Source organism: Pithys albifrons, chromosome 1 (assembly GCF_047495875.1).
Source record: "Pithys albifrons albifrons isolate INPA30051 chromosome 1, PitAlb_v1, whole genome shotgun sequence".
Classification (NCBI taxonomy): Eukaryota; Metazoa; Chordata; class Aves; order Passeriformes; family Thamnophilidae; genus Pithys; species Pithys albifrons.
In genome coordinates this window covers 83,608,228-83,633,643 of record NC_092458.1, presented here as the reverse complement: position 1 = coordinate 83,633,643, position 25,416 = coordinate 83,608,228, and the positions used below count along the sequence as shown (strand labels likewise).

The 25,416-nt window shown below is 40.2% G+C and overlaps 1 protein-coding gene across 4 annotated transcripts in view; it reads right to left on the bottom strand.

Moving 5' to 3' along the window:
• The window catches only part of TENM4 (teneurin transmembrane protein 4), a 614,726-nt gene that overhangs the window by 145,377 nt on the left and 443,933 nt on the right, over window positions 1-25,416 (bottom strand). For all 4 annotated transcript variants that reach the window (XM_071556826.1, XM_071556796.1, XM_071556807.1 and 1 more), the window contains 3 exons: window positions 15,751-15,852; window positions 10,537-10,731; window positions 6,140-6,340 (listed from right to left, as the gene is read on the bottom strand). In XM_071556826.1, the coding sequence (XP_071412927.1) occupies window positions 6,140-6,340; window positions 10,537-10,731; window positions 15,751-15,852 (498 nt within the window). The remainder of the gene's footprint in view (window positions 1-6,139; window positions 6,341-10,536; window positions 10,732-15,750; window positions 15,853-25,416) is intronic.

The window sequence follows — 25,416 nt, the reverse complement described above, 5'->3', positions numbered from 1 at the left end:
AGAAGGAATTATATGAACATTTTCTATGGATGAATTTTTATCTTGGTGGCCTTGGGCAGGACATGAATTTAACATGAGATTTTGTTTTCAAAGGTTGACACCAATAAGCCCATGGAAACCAACCTTTTTATCATGCATGTTGCATTAACCCTGGTGCTGGCTGACCAATGGGATAGGACATTGTTTTGTAAGACACATGAGAACTGTGCTTTCATGTGCTTGTATGAGTGTGTGCAATAGTCTCCTGCACAACTCCTGATGAAAAAAAGACATTAGAAGGTAAAGGCACATTTGCTTTAGCTTAACTCTTTAAAAGTTCGTTCTTCATGGTCCTTTTATCTACTGATTGCAATAGAGAAAAGATACCTGTTGCAATGAACTGTAAAACTTTGTGATGGGGAACTCTGTTGGGTGCTATCTGAAAGACTTTCACCATTGTTAATACAACTAAATTGACACTAAAAAACTCAGTCACTACCATTAACTGATACAGGATCTTAAATCACTGTTTGTGAATGTCCTTGAAGTGATCCATACTCCTGAATAGTAAACAGGAGCTTTTCCATTGACTTCAAGGTGCTGTACAGTAGTTTATAAGAATATGGCTTCCCTGCAGCCAGAGACATGAATGCATACACCATGCTAGTTTTATTTTAAGTGCAGCTTCATAACCTACTGAAAACAGTAAAGTCATGGCGGATTATTTTACAACTGCTAGGTAAATACCCAGTCTTCTGCTAATCCTGTGGCTACACACTATTTTCCCACTGTGCTTGGGGGCCAGGTTTATCTAGGCATATCTGCTAGTATGTCCTAGTTCAGCAGGAGGGACCAGTTCACACTGTGTGTGGTGTGATCAAAGCTATGTATTCTACCCCCTCTATTCATTCCCCAAGGACAATGGGCCATTAGCAGCAGCTGCCCAGGGAGTCCTTATCACCTTCACACCTAGCCTGAGGGGGCGTGGCTGCTATGGGCCATCAACAGTTCAACAATACCCCCGGCTCCCAGAGTTAATCACCCATTGTGTGAGTCCCTGCCCAGGGGGAGGGACTGGGTGCTCCCTGAGGGTACATAAGTGATGGGTAAGAAGACCTCAGGAATTTCTTGTTGGATCCAGAGGAGTAGCAGGACCTCGACAGGAGGAGATCACCACTCTCATCCAGACTACAGCCCCCGCCTGCACCAACAGGTTTTTCATTTCCTTTTGCTCTGGACTTGGGGGAGCCACAGGGGTCTCAGCACAAGGGCAAACAAACCCCCTTGGGTTTGTGCCCCAGGACACTGGGTTATACTGCTGGGTTTTTGTGAGTTGAAAGCAATTTCCCTTTTGTGTCGGTGTATTTATTGTAATATAATTATTAAATTTTAGCTCTGACTTATAATCTCTCTCGTGGTGCGTTCATTTCCCCTGCTGGTTCGCCTTTAAACCAGCACACAGTATTGTGATCAATCCTTGGCAATCTGAAGCCCATCCAAAGCTGGTTTTAACCAACCACACAGGCTAAGAGGGAGTTTCCTATTGTTTATGTGGAATGCCACAGTTCTGTAAGTGCCTCTCTCCTGGGTAATCTGTGATCATGATGCCTGATGAGCCCTCTACAGTTATTTGGCAGAACCAAGGATATCTCAAAAGCTGAACCCATACTGCTCTAAAGTAATATGAAATAGCCAAAATAGAAAGCAGCAGAATCGATGAGGAATCAAGTAAGCTCCCTTTCAAAGATTTCAACTTAACTAAGATCTTCACTGACTTCTGCGGAGATTTCTCTTCTTGAGGACAACTATCCCACTAAATCAGTAAGGTCATGGGAAGCCTAAGGGCAGAAGGAGATGACAGGAATTTAAAACCTTCTTTTTTTTCCCTGTGCATTAAAGACATTTTTGACATTTCTAGCCAGAATAAGTGTGGCCACAATGAGTGCTGCAGTGCTGGAAATCCTGAGATGGATGGTCTGAAATGTTCCTGTCCTAAATGACAGACATTCTGTGCTTTAGAGCAATGTCCAGCTAGCACTAAGGTTCCGGGCATGAAACCCCTATCACAGATTCATAGAATCATAGATTCATTTAGGTTGGAAAAGATCTCACAGATCATCAAGTCCAACCATTAACACAGCATCGCCAAGCCCACCAATAAGCCATGTCTCCAGGTGCCGCATGTATACGCCTTTTAAATTCCTACAGGGATGGTGACTCCACCACTTCCCTGGGTAGCCTCTTACAGTGCTTGACAACCCTTTCAGGGAAGCAATTTTCCCTAATATCCAACCTAAGTTTTCCCTGGCACAACTTGAGGCCATTTCCTCTTGTCCTGTCACCTTTTATCCAGGAGAAGAAACCAATCCCCATGTGGCTACAACCTCCTTTCAGGTAGTTATAGAGAGTTATAAGATCCCCCAGAGCCTCTTTTTCTTGAAGCTGAAAACCCACAGCTCCCTCAGCTGCTCCTCATCAGAAGTGTGCTCCAAACCCTTCTCCAGGTATGTTGCCCTTGCCAAACTGGACTGGCCTAGCCAGTTCACTGTTCACTTTGAGCTAACTGCTTGTAGCATCTGCATTGACCTGGTAGGTGGGATATTCTCACCTGGTAGGTGAGAGAGCATACCCAATGCTGTCTCAGATGGAGGAGACACCTCCTGTAGGTGCCACAGAAGAAATTTAGGAAAATAAGGTACGTTTTCAATAGACAGCTCTAGATGTTCGGATGTCTCAGAAGTAGATAAATTCTATGCCATACTCTTGTAACGCTTGATAATCTGCATTTGCTTAAGGTAAATTTTAAATGCCTAAACATCTTTGTGACCATAGACCTTAATAAGAAAGTTTGTCAACAGATCACTGGGAAGTAGCATTGCCTCCTTGTCAGAGTGGGTAAAAAAGGGCAGTCCTAAAGTCAATTGTCACTTCCTCAAAAAACCATGTTAGCAGCAGGAAGGATGAGAGTAGCTATGAATAGGATCAAACTACTAGATTTCATGAGATATGATATGATCACAAAAGCTCAGCCTCAGTCAAAGGTCAGGCATGCTCTCTCAGCCTTTACAAAATGTGAAGTAAATCATCATAATCTCTTCTTTGCTGAGTCCCAGCTTTCAGTTCCTAACTCTTACCATTAAATGTACAGCCCATGATTTTATGTCTCCCCTGACAATTTAGGACCACCATACACAAAGTACTATTCCTAGTATTGCTCTTCTTCAGTGTACTTTTAAGGATCTGAAGTACTGCCTGGATGTCAACTGTGCATAAAGTGAGTCATAATGAATGAATGATGGAGCAGGAACCCTTATCTGCATGCAGGTCGATCTACAACCCCTGTCAACTGCCCAGAAATAGTCAGTACACTTATTGCACAGTGAAAATAATTTCTATTGCCGCTTTGTATTTTCAACTTTTCAGTGTTTCTAGTGAATATCATGCATGTCAAGATGTCATCTACTGAAGAGAGAACAGTGTTAAAATCATTGATTTAAATTTAAGGACAGTGAAGGACAACACCAGATAACTTAATACCTTTAATAATGATTTTGCATCCAAGCATAATACTGTTTTGATGGCCCTGGGATTGTACTGATGCATCAGGGAGATCCCTGTGGTAAACGGTGCATTCCTCCAGTGCAGATGACATGACTCACTTATTCATTCACTGCAGTCAGCAAATATAGTATGTGGTGTGCTGCCTCTTAATTAGCTACAAATACTTAGTCCAGTTTAAGTAAGTCAAGAGAGAGACTATATCACCTACTAAGTTCTGTTTCGCATTGCAGCACAGGCCACTTCCTTCTTCGTGCCATACTCAAGACAGTAAGATGTTAAGAGAGCTGCTCCATAATGACTTTATTAGTTGCCTGCTAGGGCTTGTTAACAGATGAAGGGAGATATCCCACCAAAAGCCTGGGGTACAGAGGTTCTGTGATAGCAGATCCTGGACAAACAGGGTTAGGATCAGTGGTTCCTTAAATGCCTTTCTTGTACATTGCCTTGGACTTTTTATCTGAACTGGGTTATAAAGACCTTTTAGTATTTGCTTGTGCAACAGTACTAAGATGCAAAAATGAAGGGATTTAATTCTCCCATGGAAAACTCAAAATGTCTCTTTTGCTGCTCAGTACGAGTTATCTCTGGGACTGAACACAGTCCTAAGCGCTTTGCTGAGCTGAAGGTGATTTATGCAAGTACTTAGTTCTTTCCCTTAATTCTTCTGTTCTATTTGGTGCTGTTTTATATGACAATAAAAGTATGGCCCCTTTAGTCCCTTTCACAGAACCTCCAGCCCACTGGGTCGGGCAATGTGTTGTTACATGTAGTAGCATGCCTGCTGACTCTATTTTAATCATTCAGGAAGGGTACCACATATACTGTGAGTAAATCTGTCTTTCAAATAAAGTCATCAATTCAGTGGAAAGGTCTGGGTTAGAAATGGAAGTTTACAAATCACCTTAGCTGTGATTTTAGCTGTAAGGCACAATAACCTGAAAGTTACAGGCAGTTTGGTAAGGAAAAAGGGCTTGGAATGATGCTCAAGTTTGTCTCAAATAACCTCATGCTGCCAAAGAAAGTTTGCACTAGATGGATTTATAAAAGCAGTATAAGGAAAGCTTATAAATCATCTGCACATGACCCTGCAGGTTAACAAAGGGAAAGTGAATTCTGTTTGTGCGTAGAAATAAACATTTTTCCAAATCCACCCCTGCAATCCCCAAACCTCCAAACAAACTCAGAATAATGACTCAGTTATGAACTATGCTACAAAATCACTAGAAATACATGACTACCTTTCCCCTTATGGTGGCCTTATAAATAAACTCACAGAGTATGGAATTGAAAATGTTAATTTGTGGAAAGGAAAAGCCTGGTACCAAATTTGTGCTCCTTTCAAGGTATGATAGCTGCTCTACCTACATCTGCAAACATGTTGATTAACCTAATTTCAACCCCAGGCAAGTAGGTCTCCTCTTCTGTTTATCCTTCAGTCCAGTCAATTTTACTTTATGACAAGCTTTTAACATCTTACCTAAATGATGATTGTCAAAAAGGTTTTCTTTTTATATTCATAGTACCAGCTTATTCAGTTTGTCCCATCTTTGGAAGTTACTCTTTTAAACTACTTGCAAGCAGTAACCTGATTTTCTTTACTCATGATAGTAATTCCTCAGTGAAAATGTTGTTTACATAATTTTTCCACTATGTCCACTCTCCTAATAGCTTTTCTTTTGGGTCACTTTGCTGAAAATTCCTTTCATTTCATTGCCTATACTGAACTGCCCTGGATTTTTGGCCTAGTTCTATCCCAGCTATGTAAGGTAGGAAAGCTGTTATTGCTAGAGTCTCTTGTTTGTGAGCACAAAACACAGGATGAAAGCCAAAGAACCAATGTTTCACAGGTTCTCACTACTTATTGTATTCCAGCATTTATCAGTGTGTCTCTAAAAGCTAATTGCATTTGGAAGAAAAGGTTCCTGAATAGTTTTTCTTTAGCCTTCAGTTCACATACCTGATGCAAATTTTGAGCAAGATGCCCATTCAGCAGAGGAATGAAGTAGCAGTTCCAAACCTATATACAAAACTGCCCATAAAATGTCTTGATAGGTGCTTGTACTATTGCATACTTTAATGAGGAAACTTATTTTTTACTTGATAGAGTATTCTATTTTAATATGAATCTCATAAGGCACTCATGTTCCTCTAGCTGAACCTAGAAAAGCACAGGCTTTGATTTCAGAAGGGAAAGGAGACCTGACAGACTGCCACCTCTTCCTTCTTGTTTACAGTCACCTAAAGATTATTTAGTCATCTCCTAAAAATCAAAACAGACCCTTTGGTGGCTACTCAGATTCATCAAGAACTAACACTAGAGCAAGCAGATATATGTAGACCATCAATTACATTCACAACCATATGATGAACAATAGCAAACCTAGATGGTTTTAATGGGGTTATTTATTATATCACTTTATGCTCAGCAATGGAAGCAGAATTATTTATGTAGTTGAGCTATGGAATTTCTGCTTCCAGTCATGCTCTACACGTGCTTCACTGTAACACAGTTGTAGCACTTTTTTTGCAGATCTAAGTCTGAATATTTTACAAAGTTTAACTAAAATAAAAACCAACAGTAAGTCACCACCGACATTACCGATTGAGCAATCGTGTCCAGTCCAGTTGGGATCGCAGCTGCAGAGTCCAGTATCTGGGAGGAAGGTCCCATGACCAGAGCACTGATCCAGACAAGTGGCTCTTGGGGTCTCACAGTTTGTTCCTCCCCATCCAACCGAACAGTGACATTCTCCTCGCACACACACGCCTCGCCCAGAGCAGGTAGGATCCATGCAGTCCACTACATGTGAGAAGGAAGAGGAAACAGACAGGGAAAGCAAATGGGAATTTCAGAAAAAAAGCTATCAGACTGCCATCTATGCAAATGTATTTATACAGTATCTCAAATCTCAAGACGCCAACCGAAAAGCCCCGCTGTGCAAAGAACAGACTCTCCATGCAATAAATCAGTGTCCCGAAAAGGCAGTGAGACCTCAAACACATGAAAACAGAGAAAAATGTAATGATGAAATCCATTCTTTTATGTAGGTCTGCACTAGTAAGTGATCTTTCTGGTAAGAACAGGCTAATATCAATTAAGAATAGAGTAAGAATAATATCCTATTGTACAGATATTTTGCCTCCATTTATTCTATTAGAGTAACCTAAATTACTATTACTAATGTATTCAAAGCTGAGCTCTAGTTTTCCGAGAGAGAATTTTGCATTAAGATTCAGCAGAAACTGCCATTCTTATTCAGCAAAATACATGCTTAAATCTATACAGGTTTCACAGAGACTTACATAAATTTCACATTAAATATATCCTTAGACAGTTTTCTGGAGTAAGGATTAAAACAAAGTAATGTATTTTTATAGTGATGTTCTTCTGGGTTTATTTTTTTCGATTAATACTTTTTGAATGTCTGGGGTTTACTTTCACCCCCAAGATGTCACTTTCCTAACAAGATAGGAGACTATTCAGTTAGGGGTAGACCAGTATACACCAAAAGAGCAAATGTAGTCTTCTCTGACTCCTGAGTTATGTGCTTTTTAGGCAACTGTCAGCTTCTCTGCCCACAGGGGAATTTCACCCAACAACTGGAAATTTTTAATGCACCAGACACCCTTCCAAAAAACCCCCAAACAAACAACTGGAGGAGGTGATTGTCTATTTATATATAAGAGCTGATAGGACAGCCTAGAGAAATTCTTCCCATCTCTTGAAACAGTGTGTGGCAGTGCCCTGAGGATTGGTGACAAGTGTCAGTCTGGCTAAGCAGCACAGGGAAAGCTGTCCAGCTCCTGGCTCTGATACATCAGAGCAGAGCATGGCCACCGTACACACAGCAGGTTTGTGGTTCAGTTTTTGCTCCCTGTAAACCTAATAAGAATTCCGCTGACCTGTTTAAGACACAGAAACTTTAAAAGGAAACATAACAGCTGCTTTGATAATTCCCTGGATTCTCAAACCCTTCTCAGTCTGACAAGTAATGGCTCAGTTATTACTATCCCAAGGCATGGGAGAGAATTTTCTTTTTTGTTTGATTCCTGGAGCTCTGCTCATAGCTGGAACAATCCTTGAAAATTGTAAGAGGCTGGAAAGGATGAGTCTATAAATCTCCTTCACTGTTAGTGAGCTGGGAGCTATGGTGCCAATTTTAGCATGAGACCCTTGAAGCTCTGGCCCTGTTCTTTCTCAGCAGTAATAAGTATGAAAAGGACTAAGGGATGGACTAGCAGCCTCGTCCGTTCTCAGCAGATGGTTTGAACATAGAGAACAAAGATCACAGGCTAACTGACAAGAGGCTACCTCCAGGCAATTAATCATCCCCTCTGAAGGTCAGCTGGGAAAAAGGTGAGTTTTACAGAGGCCTCCATCACAGGAGGCAGACAATCTGCTATCTCAGCCCTAACATAGATGATTATAGGAGGGGAATGTGCATGTCAGAACCCCCCATTTATCATAATCCCAAGGCCATTTTTCATGTTGAAATGAGCCCTTTCAGAAAATGTCACACACAATGGCTACTTTAATCTCAGCCTCACTAACTGTATCTCTTTAGGCTTTCTGCACCATCGGAAGGGCCCTGGGACAGGATTACAGGCCTCTGCTTTCTTCTTAATCAATTGCTTAGTGGATTTGGAGTACAATGGTATATTTTTAGGGAGTTCTGCTTGAGAAATTTAGCTGCTTAGCTCTGGGAGAAGCAGAGATGGAGAGCTGACAAAATCTAGCATACCTGAAAAAAAAGAAAAAAAAGGCATATGTCTGTGTTACTGGTTAGAAAATGCCCCAAATGGTCAAATTTCTGGTTGAAAAATGCCCCTTTTACAGTTCAGCCTTGTGCAGAATCTTTGCCGGGGAGATAAATCATGCAGCAGGCAAGGTTAGTGCCTCTTCTACACTTTTCCCCAATATGCTTCATGCTTCATTGGTCACACAAGTTATTAGGCTTATTCAGTGCCCAAAGAGTAACTTCTCATTTTTCACTGCTTAAATTTGCTCCTCTCCCTGTAATGTCTCGCTGACTTAGCCCATGCCGTATAAAATATGGGCCAATAACCCAAGGAAGGAGAAAAGAAAAACTCATGTAAGATTGTTGGCTGATGTTTTATAAACATTGCTGAACTTCTATGGGGGAAAAAGAAAAGACAGAAGAAACCCTGGAATGAAAACCCATTATAAACATGGACCAAGCAGTGAAGCTATGAGAACTGAGAAATAATAAAAGTAATCAATACCAGATGGTCTTTCTTACAAGAGAAATTAAAGAGTAAAAGCAATTTAGAAAATAGTATAAATCAACTTTTTTACTAGATCTAAATATATATATCTCTATATATATAGATATATATATATATATCTCCTCAAGATTTCCCACATGGCATATTTCTGAGCTACTTTACCCCCCTCACAATACAATACAAACTATGCCTTGAATATCAAAAACATGCATGCTTGGAAAAATACTAAACAGCCTGTAAGAAAAACCATATTCTCTTTGTTCTTCCTCCTTTTTCAAGTTTTGACCTAGTGGGACTGACACTGTCCCCTGCCACAGTGATAACATAAAATAACTGAGTAGTCTCTGGCTTTTCTGCTTTGAATGTGACCAGGCAAAAAAAAGGTTCCGGTTAGAAAAAGGGCAAATCTCCCTCTGATTTACACACATTAAACACTTCTGTCTGGAGGCAAAATCAGGATCTTTTCATTTCTATTTATCCAATAAAGATATGATCTAGTAAATAGGAAGTCTACAGAGATGCTTTAAAGCTACTTCAGTAGCCACTGTCTTTGGGGTTTGCATGCCCCACAGCTTCACTGAATTGTGCTTTAAGGCAAAATGAAGCTTTCTCAAGAGATGGCTTATTGTTATAAAAGCTGATACTGTCTCTTTCTCTAACATTTACTGACACTGAAGCCATGCTACATCAGAGATGTCCCACTCCAATAAGTTTAACACTTCAAAAGAATTGCTACATTAGATGCCATTTGAATGTCTGAATCCAATTCAGCCTATTTTCATTGTCCAGAAAATAAAGCCATTTCAGATAAATCTTTATCCTGCATAATGAAAACAACCATAAATTAATTCAAGCCATTGTGATTCTTAAACAAGTGTCAAATGTAGTCTTAAATCTATCAGGTGATGAAGAGGCCTTACATATGTACTTGTAGAAGAAAAATTTAAGCATACTTATTTATCAGGTGACCTGCATGGAATTTTGAGAATAGTTTTCAAAAGTGTTGAACATTACTCTTTAAACGAGGCACTTTTGGATTTATTTTTATAACTCTCTGAATGATTTATACACATACAGAACTGTCCACTTTTTCATTTAGCAATAAGAAGCAGTCACAAGCTTAGGAAGATAAAAGTTTATGTTGGCAGGCGAGTTCCTACACAAAAAGATTAAAGATAGGTACTAAAAGGTACAGTATTTCTGAGTCATAAATCTAAATGTAAATGAAAAATGTTTGGAAACTAATGTGAGAAAAAAAGCTATGGAAGAGCCATTAAAATAATATCTGATTTTGAAGCAGAATTTAATTCAAGTTCTGAGCACTTCTAAGCTTTTAAAGCTGACAGGAATCTGGGACTTTCTCTCACACGCCACCATTTTGTGTATGAAATTGCTTGGCATAGCACAGCAGAGAAGAAAGCACTGTAAAAGTAATTATACGTTTAGATGTGTAAATGGAAATGATGCTTTAATAAGAACATTTGAACGTATGATTAGATGTTCTGGTCTTTCAACTTGATTTGTCTATCTGAAGCATTTGATGGCTTTTCATCCAATTATTGAACAAATATGACAGCTAACAATGAGTTATGACAACATATCATTTTTATGTTGCATCCATCTATTGTGTTTCTGAGGTCCCTATTACTGTTCTGTTTGAGTGCCAGTCCGATTCTGAATTGCCTCCATCCATGCAATTACAGAACGACAATCAAAGCAAAAGGCTAATTGAATGTATCTTGCAAATACCTTCTTCACAGCTCTCGCCTTTGTATCCTGGGTTGCAGATACAGGTCCCCATGATGCACGTGCCATGGTTATTGCAGGAGACGTCAATGCACTGGTTTGTTGGGACATCACACTCTGCTCCCTTCCAGCCGCTATGGCACAAGCACCTTCCCTTCATGTACTGCCCATTTCCACTGCACAGCACTGGGCAGGATGCTGGCGACAGACAAAGATAACATTAAAACAAAACTGTACATGGCTTTCACTTCAAAAAAAGAGTACCAGAGTCAGCATCTAATTTACCATTCTTCACTGGGGTATATTCTTCTTTTCTTTGCCAAACCCAGTTTTTTTTACATGGATGACACCCAGCTGTTAACTGTATTCTCCTCTAAGTGTTTAAAACAAACACTGCTCTTGAGTTACAATATCTCCTCGCTTTGTGTCTCTGACACCTTTTTTCACTAACTAAACTCAGAATTTTCTCGTATTCTGATTTTTCAATGTACTGGCGTCTTCTTTCAGCAGCATCACTGACCTTAGGTTGCTTACTGCTATCCCTGACCTTCTGCCAGACTTCATACTTTCCTTGACACTGACTCTGCTGCAGACCTTAGCAGCACACGAATCACTCCTGTTTCTTTCTGGGTTAATTCCCACCTTTATGGTTTCACTTGCTTTGCTCAGAGTCCACAATGCCACACTGAGACTATTTCCTTGATTTAGCTCATGTCATACTATCAGCTACCAACTTTCTTCCTTGAAAGGCTTGTCAAGTACTGGAACGGGCTGCTCAGGGAAGTGGTGGGCTTGGCAGTGCTGGGTTAATAGTTGAACTGGATGATGGAGTTTTAAAAGTCTTTTCCAAACTTAAAAATTCTGTGATTTTAACTGAATCTCCAGTCCCTTTTTTTTGTTAGCACCTCTGCTGGACACCATTCAGCAGCAGCAGCAGCAGCAATGCAAAATCAGCCTCTGCTCTTTCCAAGTTCCCTGTAATAAAAGCTCTAGAAATCTATTTGACCATAGCATTTATCCTCTGAACTTTGTATCAATTCATGTAGGATTCCTAAGTGTCCTCTTTTCTAGTAAAGTCAGCTGACTCTTAAGGCCAACCAGATACAGGATTCCTTCCCTGTGATAAAGGGAAGAAAAGGAAGATGACAAGCTCAAGCTGTGGCATGATGAATCCCAGGATTAAGTGTTTTCAGAGCTAAACTTTGAAAATGCCAGGCAGAGTGGGATGGGATGAACTGAAGGATACAGAGCAGGCTCAAGAGGGCATCAAGGACCAGACCCCAGTCTCCATAACCACAGCTTTAGTAATCACTGCTCTCTAAGCTTTCTCCAGTTCTTCTCAGATGATGCTTTTTCCCCTTTCCTTTCTCCACACCTGCCACCTTATGCTCCTTTTGTTCTCTGCTCTGATTTTTCCAAGAAAGATGATGATTTCAGTCCCTCAGAAGGAATAGTCTTTCCCAATTCACTGTCCCTTGAAACTTCTTGCTTAAGCCCTGTCCTCCATTTCATTTTGCTGAAACTCAGCTGAGAGGATATATATTGAACACTGACTTCTCTTGTTCACTGTTGCACATCAGCCTTAGGTGGGAGCAGCTGGGCTTCTAATCTGCCCCTTGGAGAGGCAATTTATGAAAAATTTTATGCAGGACATGTCAAAAGAATATTACAGACTGCTGCTTAATTCAACTGCATTATACACATGATGAATACAATATTCCTTTTTTGCTTTGTTCCTGATTCTGATTATGTGTGGGAAGAGGTATCAACGTGGTTAAGGGCAACTCTTCTCTCCTTCAGTTCCCATCTTTTATATGGTAATCTCACAATGCATATCCCAAGTTGTTTCCATGTGTCCTTATAGTCAAGTTAGTTTGAGTGTTACAGAACTACAGCAGCCTCAATAAAATATACAGCATTGCCAGCTCTGACTTAAGCCAGTTTGATATGCAGTGAACTATATTTGCCTGACCAAGATAAAAGAGGTTTAGAAAAGGAAGGAAATTTGGCAACTGAATTACTAAGGAGTAATTACAGTTCACTGTTCACTTTAAAGGAAGCACATTCCAGTGGTGCATTGCAAGTGCATCATTTGCAATGAGGTATCTACCTATACAATATGTGATGTAAATTGTGTAAGATACACTATGCTGAGTACATGGTTCACAGCAAACTTGCTCTGTAATTTCACTTTTCAGCTAAGCTGATGACATTTTCTGCCTCCTTGTCTCAAATTTCAGTGCTCATTAATGAACCTTGTTCTTCCAAGGCACTGGCAGGGGATAGTCTGCAGTTCTTTTCCACAAGAAGAAAGAATAATTGCCTTTAACCAGTGAGAGGTTGCTGAGAAAGACTTACATGCTTTCTGACAAGACAGTTGATGACAGTACCAGATCAGAGAAATTACTGGCCATCTGCAATGAGACTGGCACTCTACAGAGCCTTCTGTGGAGAACACCTTCAGCATAACCTGGAAAATGCTGCTGCAAATGTCAAGAACAAGAACTCTTCTGTAGCACACAACAAAGAATAAAGACAAGAGGTTTCTGAATTTTTTCCACTGTTACTTGTGCAACTCTTTTCCATAAATAAAGATGTATAATTATTATTTGATCATTCAGATTCCAACAAACAATCTCTAAGATGACAAAATTATAGTAATTCTGTAGTGTGGCAATGATAGCAACAACCCTGTTTCTTGTAAAGTGTAGCATCAGAGAGTAAGATTGTTTGTTTGTTTACTTTATACAGAACTTGAAAACACCATCTCCCATGTCCAAGACCTTCAAAAGACCCCTGAAATACATCTTTGGTGACTTGCCCTCATTTACTTTGTTTAAAGTAACTGGTTAATAATATATTAATAATTAACCACTACTAAAATTAGAAAGGCTTCCTGCTCCAGAGTTTCCCTTCATTTGGATGGTGAATTACAAGGCTGAATTGGAACAAAGGAATGGCCAGGAAATCCATGACCTAGAATTCTTCACGTGGGCTGGGAGCTGCTTATTTAAGGATTACTGCTCCATACAGGCTCTCATAAATGGCTGCAGATGGATGCTGTAGCAGCCTTACACATGCTGCCCTTTGAGAGACTTGTAGGTCAAAAGCAGCATCTTAGATGCTCTTCTAAACCAACAGGAAGCCAATGCTAGAGTCCTTGGATCTCATACTCATGGCAACATGATCCATTTAACAAGCCCACTGTGTGGAAATGCATACACAAATATTAATTTGATGCTCCAGGTATTAATCTGTCTTCCTAAAGACAGAAAGTAATCTGTGATCTGAACCGAGATGATTCAGAATGAAAAGATAGAGTTGAAAAAAAAGTGTTGATATGAGGCAGAGTAAGTTTGCTACTGAAATGGGGGAGACTCACAAGGCTCCACTGAGAAAGCTCAGAATATAACCCACCAGGGGAGTAAGCTCCTCTGAAAGTGGGTTCAGAACAAAAGTTTAAGTATTTTGACTCAAAGTGAAGGAGCTTTTCCTCCGCAGACTCTAAAGGGAGCCTTGCGGGGAACAAGCCCTGAACTTCTGCCCTACCTAAAGATAGGAAATGTGAGTTAGAATATGCTGTGGGACATGGAAAAAAAGCCTCCTTTTGTCTCCAGCTCTAAGGATTTGAAAAGGAGCTTGGAAATTCAAACCAAGCATAAGGAAATGCAAACCAAGTGTAACCTGAGTCAGCAAGAAGTTTGACATAACAGCTCTCAGGGATGCAGATTGCCACATCCATCTTACGGGGCTGTGAACTCTGAAACACTGCAGGGTTCAGCCCGGCCCACACTGCCTCAGCAGGGACATCCCGCCTACCCCAGGGTGTGTGGCTCCTTATCTCTGTCTCCTGGCTGGGCTGCAGGGATGTGACCCGAGCTTGGCTGGAGAGGGAGAGAACTGGGGTTGGACAGAGTTTAGCTCTCTCTCTTGGGAAGAAACCAGCCTGCTTCCCAAAGCAGCAGTGATCTGGGGTGAAAGTCTGACCTTCTGTTTTAGGAAAGCTCCTTGTGTGGGCACTAACATTTTACACTACCTCCCTCCCTGAATTTATAAATCTGTACTTAGTCTGTTGGACTGTTTGAGCCAAAAAAGGTCTTGAAAAGGTTGATGCACAGTATTCTGGCATTACCACAAGCAAGGTTTTGATTTCTTGGTCTGAAATATGTTCTTACTAAATGTACTTCAGTTTGGTTTTTTTTAATGCTTAAATAACCTAAAAAATTCAGGTCAAAGAAAATCCTTCCAAATCCATTTATTAAAAATACTTATCATTGAGCAGAGATATGTATTACATTGTTTGCTGGGGTAAGCCCCTTTTTCCTTCTCCCAGTGTTTTCACTTTTGGCCAGAGTATGCAGTGCTTCCTACCATTACTCTGCTCCTAGCCCTACTCCAGCCCTGCCCCACTTCTCACAGGCAGGCTCAGGCAAATTTGCAAAGTACTTACTTTATTGTAAAATTAGTGTCTTAAAAGAAAGTATCGTTATAGTCTCCCTCCACACCATGATAAGAGCACTCTGCTAAACAAATGATGACACACTTAAAAAGTTACTTCCAGAGAGAAAATTCCCAGTGTGACATTTTGCCTATCCATAAGCAGCCTAAGGGGTTGCTAAGGGCACAGCAGTTGTGAATAGTATAGAATCATAGAACACTTTAGGCTTGAAAAGCCCTCCAAGGTCATCAAGTCCAATTCTTAACCCAACAGTGTCAGCCCACCATCAAACCATGCCCCTAAGAAACACATCTACATGTATTGTGAACACTTCCAAGACATGGTGAGTTCATCACTTCCTGTAACATCCTGTTCCAGTGCCTGACAAACCCCTTGGTGAAAAACTTTTTCCTAATATCCAATCTAAACCTCCACTGGAACAACTGGAGGACATTTCCTCTTGTCCTTATTACTTGGGAGAAGAGGCCAACTCCAACCTGGCTACATCCTCCTTTCAGCTGTAGAGAGCGACAAGGTCTCTGCTGAGCCTCCTTTTCTTCAAGCTAAACATTCTCAGCTCCCTCAGCTGCTGAGTGAAGTTGTAGCAAACAAATTTGTACCAAACAAATTCATGGATCCAACCTGTTTCCATTCTACTGCAGCATCCTCAAGGTAGGTGAGGAGCACTTTGCAAAAGGCACAGACACGCATGTGATTTCCACAAGAAAAACATTAATGGAAGGAGAAAGGCAAACAGTTTATCAAGTATAAATTCCTACCTCTGCCACAGTCAGGGCCCAGGAAGCCAAGGAAGCAATGGCAAGTCCCAGACACGCAGTCTCCATTCCCATAGCAATTACTGGGACAGTTATCCACTGATTCTGAAAAACAGAAGAGAATTCAGATGCTTCTTTGGGCAACAAAACACCTCTGAGTTTGGGAGGACTCTGGATGGCAGGACAGCTGAAACTTCAAAGGAATGGCTGCACTTGGAGCCGAAAGCATTAGTCTGAAACCCACTAAACAATGCTCACCCATTTATACCAACGGATGGTTCAACAGCAAATACTATGATTAAATAAATATGAGCTGCTCAATCCCCACCAGGCTTTGTTCTCACTCAGTACCTGAAAACTTCCAAATATCTTTTCTTCCTGTGTATTTTTACAACCATTTTCCCTCTTTAAATTTATTGGACAGAAGTGATAAACACTGTTCTCATGACAGAATACGTACCTTTGGTCCAATCTTGTTGACTTGGCTAAGTGACCTTGGGGCATTTATTTGTACCAAACAGAGCTGAGCTATGACAGAAATGCTCTCCAGTGAATTTACTGAACACAGGCCCTTGAGTCATCTTGTCTGCCTGTTCAAGAAATATTTCTAACCAAATTCCTTCTCATTTGTTCTGCAATATTATATATAATATATATTATATAATATACAATTTATTTTATATATTTAACCGCTCAGAGTTCTGGGGATAATTTTGGATCCTGGTGGACCAGGAGTGGGACTATTCCACACTTTCTCCTGTTTCTAGTTATCATCTTGAATTCCCTGACTTTGGAAAAAACACCGGCTATTCATTTTTCAAGGAAAGTTAACAGGCAAGCAAAATGTTGCCTAGCACTTTTATTTTGAGGACAGTTCAGAATACTGGGGCTAAAACGTAGCTTTCAAGGCTGGTAAACACATCAAAAAGAGAATGAAAATAATCTTATTTTCTTGACTAAACTGTGAGTGAAGACTGAGTAAATGTGAGTGGGGCTTTGAAAGATGTAATACCACGGTTCATTCTACACTGCTATTTCGTATTTTCTCCAAGGGAGATGCGTATCAGATGAAAACGGGATTTGGCTCTACAGGAGCAGCACCAGTGGTACATCTACTACAGTGTAGAGTGAAAATCTCAATCTTTGCCCTATGAATAATGACTGCACTCTCACAGATACTACTTCACAAGGCTCCTGGTAGCAAAAATATTTGCAAACTCTCAGTCAGTGCAAATGAAAAGAGCCAGCTGTAGCAGTGATGTGCAGATTAGTTTCTCATCATAAATGAAGCCTGCTTCTGGATGGGTGTCCTCCAAAGAGCAGAGGTTTCTGAAGGACATTTTAAAGGACGTGGTGTAATTTAATAATTCATAAAGGGCAACAGCAATTTTAAATAATAAAACCAGTTTAAAGCATTTATATTTTAAGGTCTGGCATCAGATATCTCATAATTAGACAGCTCCATGCAGCAAGGAAGGTATGAGGAAGTGCTGTCAGTTTTCTAACACTTAAGCCCTATAGGTAAGCAGATATTCACTTGATGGTGTATAGAAATACAGTCACAGCATGTAGTCAACACTTCAGGCTTGAGCTGCCCTCTTTATTCCAATCAAAGAGCTGCCATGCTTCCTAGAATAAAAAAATAATGACTCAGGCCTTGTGCATTTATACTGATATTTAGAAATACTATCTCTCACTGCATAGCAAATATAAACACAAACCTATTCGGTAAATGAAGTTAGTATCAGCCCATGTGTATACAATCTTCAGAACTTTGTGATGGTTTAATGCCACTGCTGAAAACAAATTTACTTTATGCCATTTTTCCTCCATGCTTTTTCTACAATGTTTAGATTTTCTTATTTTCAATAAATAGATGTAGAAGTTTAGGAAAATTAAGTTATTTGTGCACATATACATACTTACACATATGAAGAACATACAGAGTGTGAGTACTGTGAAACAAAATAATGAGACAGGTAAGGAGATTTAACTGCTCCTGTTGCAGAAAGGGTCAGTCCTTTCCCTCTAATCCTCTCATCCTAGGAACAACTCTAAGCTCCATCTTCTTGTGCTGCTTCTGGCACTTGTCAGACCCTTCAATGAGCTGGTTAAGCTCAAAAAATGGCAAAAAAAAAAAAAAAGAATGCAGCAGAGAAAAAAACTAGTGATTTTTTTTGTTCTACTGACAGAAAACTGGGAGGAGGAGAAGGGCCACATTGTTCAGCATCAGTGCAGCACGTGGCTGTCCCGTGGCACCTCATCATCACACTGCCATGCTGGGCCAGGGGCTGCGAGCTGCAGCAACGCTGCGTAGATATAACACACACATGACCTTTGAAGTCACTGGGAATACCTATGTCAGGGCTTGATGCAGGACAGACTCCCAATGTTAAAACAACAACTTGAGTATATTAAAAACTGAAAACTAAAAGAAGCTTTTTTCCTAAGCTTTTGGTTTAAAGGACTAAATGAAGTCCTTGAAAGGAAGTAAAATAACCATATTGCTTTCTTGGTATATTTATGTAAGATAATAAATAATATTTATGCAAAATAATAAAAAGCCACAGACACATCTTATAAAAAACATCTAAAAAGCAGTGTAACATCAGACACAGCAGCTGTTCCAAATTGTGAAAATGCACCAGCTCAACTAAATGGTAATGTTTGCTACTGAAAACAATATTTTACATTTATAGTGGGGTTCAGCTGGTGTGTTTGTGATGCCTAGGACAAAAAGGGCAATACTCTGTATACCAGTTAGATATCCACAATCGGTTAAACTGTGTTATTCTGTCCACTATTCTGGATGTGTATAAAGAGCTTTAGAAGTTCAGAGTGACCACAGAAAAGGAGCATTAGGTAACCAATGTGCTTAGGTAATCAATCTTTCCTGAATCTCAGAGTGAATCCATTTAATAATCTTTACTCTGGTGGTGCATCCTTTCCTCCTCTAACTAGTTCAGCAAAGACACATATAACTGGTCAGATCCCATCGACAGTGACTGACACTAATGCAGGTCAAAAAAATATTCATGTCTGTTCTGTGGTTAATCTGCAGAGCTGGTATTTTGCTTTGCAAAATGGCAGTGATGTGCACACACACCTCTTCATTTATCACTACCTCCTTAATATTTGATTTCCCTTAATATTTGCAAGTGGGGCCAAAATGCTTAATACCATATGGTGGCTAACTCAAAAGGAATTAAAAAACAGGTGGAGGAAACCCATTGTACCTTCCTCACTGAAGCACCTCAGTCACTCTTAATTGTGGCCTGAATACCCTATACTATTAATGAGTAGATCCTCCAAATCCTTTCATCCTAATTCAGTGATTTCTCTGTTGAACCTTGTTTTTCTAACATAGCCAAAAGTAACATTTCTACCATGTTCTCATTTTATACTACCTCTCTTTGCCCTCGAATAACCTGCCTGATGGAGACGAGATGAAGTGAAAAGAAACTCTTCTCTCCCTGTGACTTGTGCCACTTGCTGTTTTTCAGCACTTAAGGATACAAACTTGCCTGATGTGACTCAGGGTCACACACTCCCAAAAGTTCTTCACTACTGAGAATCAATTCTGAAAAGCAATGAAGATTCAAGCAGCGCAGCATTGTCTCAAAGCTGCTCCCAAACAGCTCCAAAGTATTTCCATAAAGGGAGTGTTAAATGAACCCACTTTTCTTCTGAGAAACTTCAGAACTAACGAGCACAAACAAGGTTGAGACTGACGCTTGTAAACAGCAAGTCTGAGAGTTGTGGTGTGCAAGACTGAGCATGCTCCTATTTATTTTCTTAGGCACAATCACAAGCTGGAATTTCTTTTTACTTTGAAGATTGCAGGCATTAGCAAGTCATGCTTACTTAAGACTTCTCATAAAAACCTCTGTTTTCATCCCAGGACTGAATTTCATTTCAGTGGTTACAGACTGTGCCACTTGGGCACCTGGGTCAGTTTTCTGGCCCTTAAGGCATGTAAATGCATACAAACATCCATGCACATTTCTCCAACACCTACATTTCAAACCAAACAGGAAGAAGTGAGTGACTCAGCAGCAGAAATTAGGGAGTCATGATGGCAAACCCTATAAAGAGTGAAGAATCAAACAGATACATTTTCAGAAGCTAGGATTTAGCCAAATTATTATTAAGTGGGGCTTAGATGATAGAAGAGACTAAACGTCAACATTTAGGGAGACCCTAAATTAGTGACACAAAGCAACAGGTTGCCTTTTGAGTATGATCACAGGCAACACTGCTACTGAGATGATAAACTATCAATAAATAAATAAAACCAGGTCATTGCAGTTGTGGTTGAGTTCTAGTCTACTTTATACAGCTTATTTTGTAAGCTGTTCACATGATTTTAAGGGTATTCTCCAATATGTACAAAATTCCATATGGTGTTTTATGAACAGTGCCATGGGAACTGCTTTTGAGACAACAACGTTTTGTTTTGTTCTATTTTATTGTTAAAGTTCACTGTGGGACCACAGACAATTCTTTTCTAGAAAGCTATATATGTAAGTTCTGTGTTTTCAGTCTGATTCCCACAGTTTTCTCTTGGTTTCCAAATCTCTGAAGAGATCTGATGGACACCAGCTGGTAAGGGCAGAGATAAACAACTAGAGGGTCAGCCAATGGATGATGCATGATGCCTTCACATGGCTTTGTTATCATGTCCAAAGAGAGCACTGAAAACACAGTTGCCATGCCACCTTTACACCACCAATGGCTTTAGAAGCAAAACTCCTGAAAACAAACAACTCATATTGAGGACAGACCTGCAAAACGTGAGGCAGTGGGGTGTCTAATAAGGAATGTAGAAGCTTGTGTACGGAATTAAGTTTTCTGCCAGCTCACAATCCAAATAGTAACAGGAAAAAACAAGTCATTTCACAGAATCACAGAATAGTTTAAGGGACCTTAAAGATCATCTAGTCCCATCTCTCCTGCCAGGGGTAGAAACACCTTCTACTACACCAGGTTTCTCAAAAAAGCCCCAGCCAACCAACTTGGCTAGGAACACCTCCAGGAATAGGTCAGCCACAGCTTCTCTGGGCAACCTGTGCCAGTGCCTCAACACCATCACAGTAAGGAATTTTTTTCTATTATCTAATCTAAACCTGCCCATTGTCAATTTAAAGCCATTCCCACTTGTCCTCTGACTCCATGCCTGTGTCAAAAATCCCTCTCCAGCTCTCCTGTAGCCCCTTTAGGTACTAGAAGGGGCTTTAAGATCTCCCCAGAGCCTTCTCTTCTCCAGGCTGAACACAGGAGAGGTGCCCTAGCCCTCTGATTGTCTTTCTGGTCCTCCATTATATCCTCAAAAAATTTTGTAAACATCCAGATCTCCTCTTAAAGAAGGTCTAAATGACATGAGACACTTGGTCTTCAGATCCACACTGTCTCATTTGGAGAATGGTACAGAAATGCCCTGATTGATGAGGCAGGTACTCCCCATCCTAGGCCAGACTACCTCACCCAGGAAAAGGAGGATGTGCAAAAACTGCTTCTAGATTCATAAAAATGAGAGATAGAAAACATTCATTAAGCATGAAAGTCTAGGGCAAAACTCTTCTTCTTAAGTACTCTTTAAGTTCCTTTCTGCTCATGAGATTTCATTATCAAGGCAGAGAAAGAAACATACCATGGGTTGGAGAAAACCAACTTTATTTCATGCACCACATTGACTTATAGCTGCTGAGGATACTTTGGGATTTTTGCCATTTATCTCAGGGGATGTTTTTCAGTACAAGTACACTCACAGGTGGTAGATCCTGAGGGAAACTTGTCTGAAACCTTTATATCATTGCCAGTTTTCTCACTGTAGTCACTCCTTACAGAAGGGGTGAGAGAAGCCAGAAACTGGCATGATTCTGTCCATAGCCACAGTACGACTTCACACTACACTATCTTTCATTTAAGGATATTACAGAGTTCAATACAAAATTGCTAATTGTTACCATTCCCATTATTTTTTAGGCTGCTAATCTGAGGCATGGACAAATACACTGTTTGCTTCATATTATAAACTGACTCATGTGACAGCAACAAAGCTCCCAGGCTAATGGTCTGCTCAGGGGACCACTTTGCTGCTGACAAAAAGCCTCATGAAAGCCAATTCTACTGTGGTGAACTCCATAAAGATCTGTCAGCCTGGCTTACAATTACCGACATGAATTACCTTTATCCAGATGCAACACAATAAACATATTAAGGAGGTAGACAAATTGCTAGACTCTTGATGGACTTCTTTTTTATATACTCACCATGTTTGCTGGTCAGCGGTATAGCTACTTAACTGCATTTCTGCCTTATTTATTTACTATGCAACATTCAACTTAATAGCTTGTTTCTCTATCTTTGGGCCAGAGGCCAAGGCAGATGTTTGCCTGACACCAAATCCTATTAGAGGCTTCAGTAACACAATTGTGTGTTAAAGATAAATATTTTATAGCCTACACTTGCCACCAAGCATCATCATTCCCTAGGCATTTAGAGGCAACTATCTATTGGCAAAGAAAAAATAGTTATGTAGCTGGCAACTGAAGGCAGTAGCTTTTTGGGAGTTAATAAGCACCAGGACTGCTTTCTAAGAACTATTAAATGCCATTCAGTGGGGTGTAACTGTATGAATTCAAATGGAACTGTTTCATTCCATAACCTCAAAGAGTTGTTCTGGAACTGACAGTGTTTGGTGTCAGAAACACGTAGGAATAACACAGCAAGACAATTAGACCTTAGTGAATCAATGCTAATCTCAGTTTCTGGAATGAAGGTTCAAAGAATAAAAATTTTGTACCAATGAGAATATTCTATATTAGAAGTGAGATGCAAAGAAAAGAGAAGGGTTTTTTAAGTATCTTGTCTGGCCTCTTCAACTAGTAGTCTATTCCACCTCTACACAAGATACGGCCTCAAAATCTTTTGCTCATTGCTGGTGGGAAGATATATGGAGCTGCTCAACCTAAAATAAATTACCACATCTACTAATCCACAAACCCAGGGAGATACTGCATACATAATGACTGGTGCGACAGAAGGTTTTACCCTTTTCTTACAAACATTGATTCTCTCTATATACAGATGCATTAAATTAAAAATAGCAAGTAAATTAAAATAGGAGGTAAACCAAATTATTAGAGGAGAATTGTCTTCTGTATCAAATAAATGCATATATTTATTGTAACACAGAAATAAATTCTTCCTAATTGTCCACCGACCTATTTTCTGTCTAGTCATGTTCCCGTGGCTAAAGAAAAGGATTTCCTGGGAGGGAGGGAGGGAGGGAGGGAAGGAGGGAGGGAGGGAGGGAGAGGGAGAGAGGGCACATGGAGCAGGGCAGCAAGTAGGTACACTCCATGGCTCATATCTAACCTTGAAATCCTCTGTGTCAGCCACATCAATGCAAAAGGGCCATGAGGGGTGCACAACATGCTTCTCACTGTAGTATGAATTGCATTGCATGGGAGAGTGAAGGGGCAAAACATTATTTCACCTTCTCCTTTGCTACTGTGCTAGAACAACATTAGCAAGGCACATATTCTTTTTCCCAGATCTGCTTGTCCAGGATAAAACTGCCACCTACAATCTCATTGCAATAACATCTCTCTTTCACAAAAATGCTCCCTGTCACTGCCCTGACTACGTTAGCAATAATTTTAATAGGAAGTCAGGCAGTATAACATTAAAAGCAAAGAAGATTCTGAAGCTCTGTGAGCACATTTAATTTACTTCCCAGTTGCAGAGCTTGCAGTCTTGTTTATTTTTCAAAGAAATGATGCTACTCAATTGAATTTCACTGCAGGAGAGGTTGGATTTCAAGTCTAGAGAACTGTCACCTGCCCTTGTAATTGTGATAACAATGCCAAGGCAGACATGGAGGTGAGAGGGGATAAAACAGCTTTCAGATGTCTTGAAACGTCAGATTTGACATTATGAGCCAAAAAAAAAAAAGGAAAGAAAATGCCCTGGGAACAAAGGAAATGTGGGAATGCTGGGTCTGGTATTCTCTTGCTCCTCCTCCTTCTTCCCCAGATGAGGCTTTAAAGGACTGATTTCTTCTTATAGTACATCATCACCTGCTGAGATTTCAATTTTTCTGCTTCATTTGTGTTTTATATAGCTTTTATACTTCTAGCTCAAGTAATCCACACCTGGCAGCCTGGGATGTGAAAGTCTTGAAAGCATCATGGAAACTCAGTCATTATTTTTGAGTGCTCTTTCATAGTTTCCTCTTCTGTAGGGCACCTAGTGTGATGCTGATACTGCTAATGCCACTTGATGTTGCCCAGATTTTGATTTTGTTTTCTTTTTCCTGAGGCTGGGAGGTCTGTTTTAATAAAGACCCATGCATATAACCCTGTTTTGCCCTCATATCCCAGTGGAACTCTAATCTTCACAGGTATAAGGGTGCTAAAACTGGAAAAGGGCAACCAGCAGGCAGTCCGTTAAACAACTCCTGACATCACTACTGAATCTGGAAAGTCAGAGAGAAGGACAGTAATCACAATATCCAACACCATGGTATTCCCTCTCCTCTTTTTCTGTAAGAATTTTTTTAAAAAAATCAATTTGCAACTGAAAGTACACCCATTATTTCCATTAGTGTACTGACAACAAACACCTGCCCTAGCCAGCAGAGAGTCTAAAAGCTGGACCATTTTACACGGTGATGGAGAAGCACAAAAAGTTTGGGGCCCAGGGGCAGTTGGTTTGCTTACTGAAATCAAGAGCTGCTGATTTTGCCAAATTTGACAGTACATCATGTAAGTGCAGTTTCCCTTGAGCTGTCTGCACTTCTGCTTTTAGGCCTGGCTTGAAATGTCTGTTCACGTACTCAAATGGCTCTCACCACAATCACATTAGACTTTCTCACACTATTTCAAGCACATTTGACTCCAGGCCCAGCTGGAAATACTACAAAATCAGCTTTTTTGTGCCCTATTTACGAACTTCTGCTCTATAGAAAGAGAGATCAAGTGGGAATAGTTTGGGGAGTAAATAAAGAAGAGACAAACCCAATCATTTCAGAGGCCTTTGCTACACTTGGTCTGAATTTGGGTTGCCCTTTTAGAGAGAGCTTTATCTTTACCTCACTGACTCATTCCTTTCTCTTATGGCTTCCTTATTAAGAAGAAATCTTTCCAGTGCAGAATGACTTATAATCTGAACTTCTCATATGGTTGAAAGCATAAGGTGTAATGGAATTTCAAAAGCACCTGGGCACTGGCCTAGGTATATGACCATTTAACTTAATGTTAAAATCTCTTTTGACTTCACCAACTTCTAGAAAATCCTGCTAATGTATTTCTGATGTTCACTGGGTTATACAGGGAACACTATTCTCTTCCCTTACAATGTGAGCAATGCTAAAAGCATGAAAGGGTCTTGAAGTGCAGTTCTTAAGGAATCGTATATTGATTATCTGAAAAAAACCTCTGTTCTATATCACTTGAAATGTGATCACAGGTTAGGAAAAAACCAAACCAGTGAATGATTGTAAACAAAGAGTAACTGTTAGACTGAAGCTGCCTCCTTTTTATTTCTACAGTGCAGCTTTTAAGCCCAGTAAGACTTCACAGAATCACAGAATGAGAGAATCACAGAATATGCTGAGCTGGAAAGCATCTAAAAGGATCATCAGGTCCTACTCCTGGCCCTGCA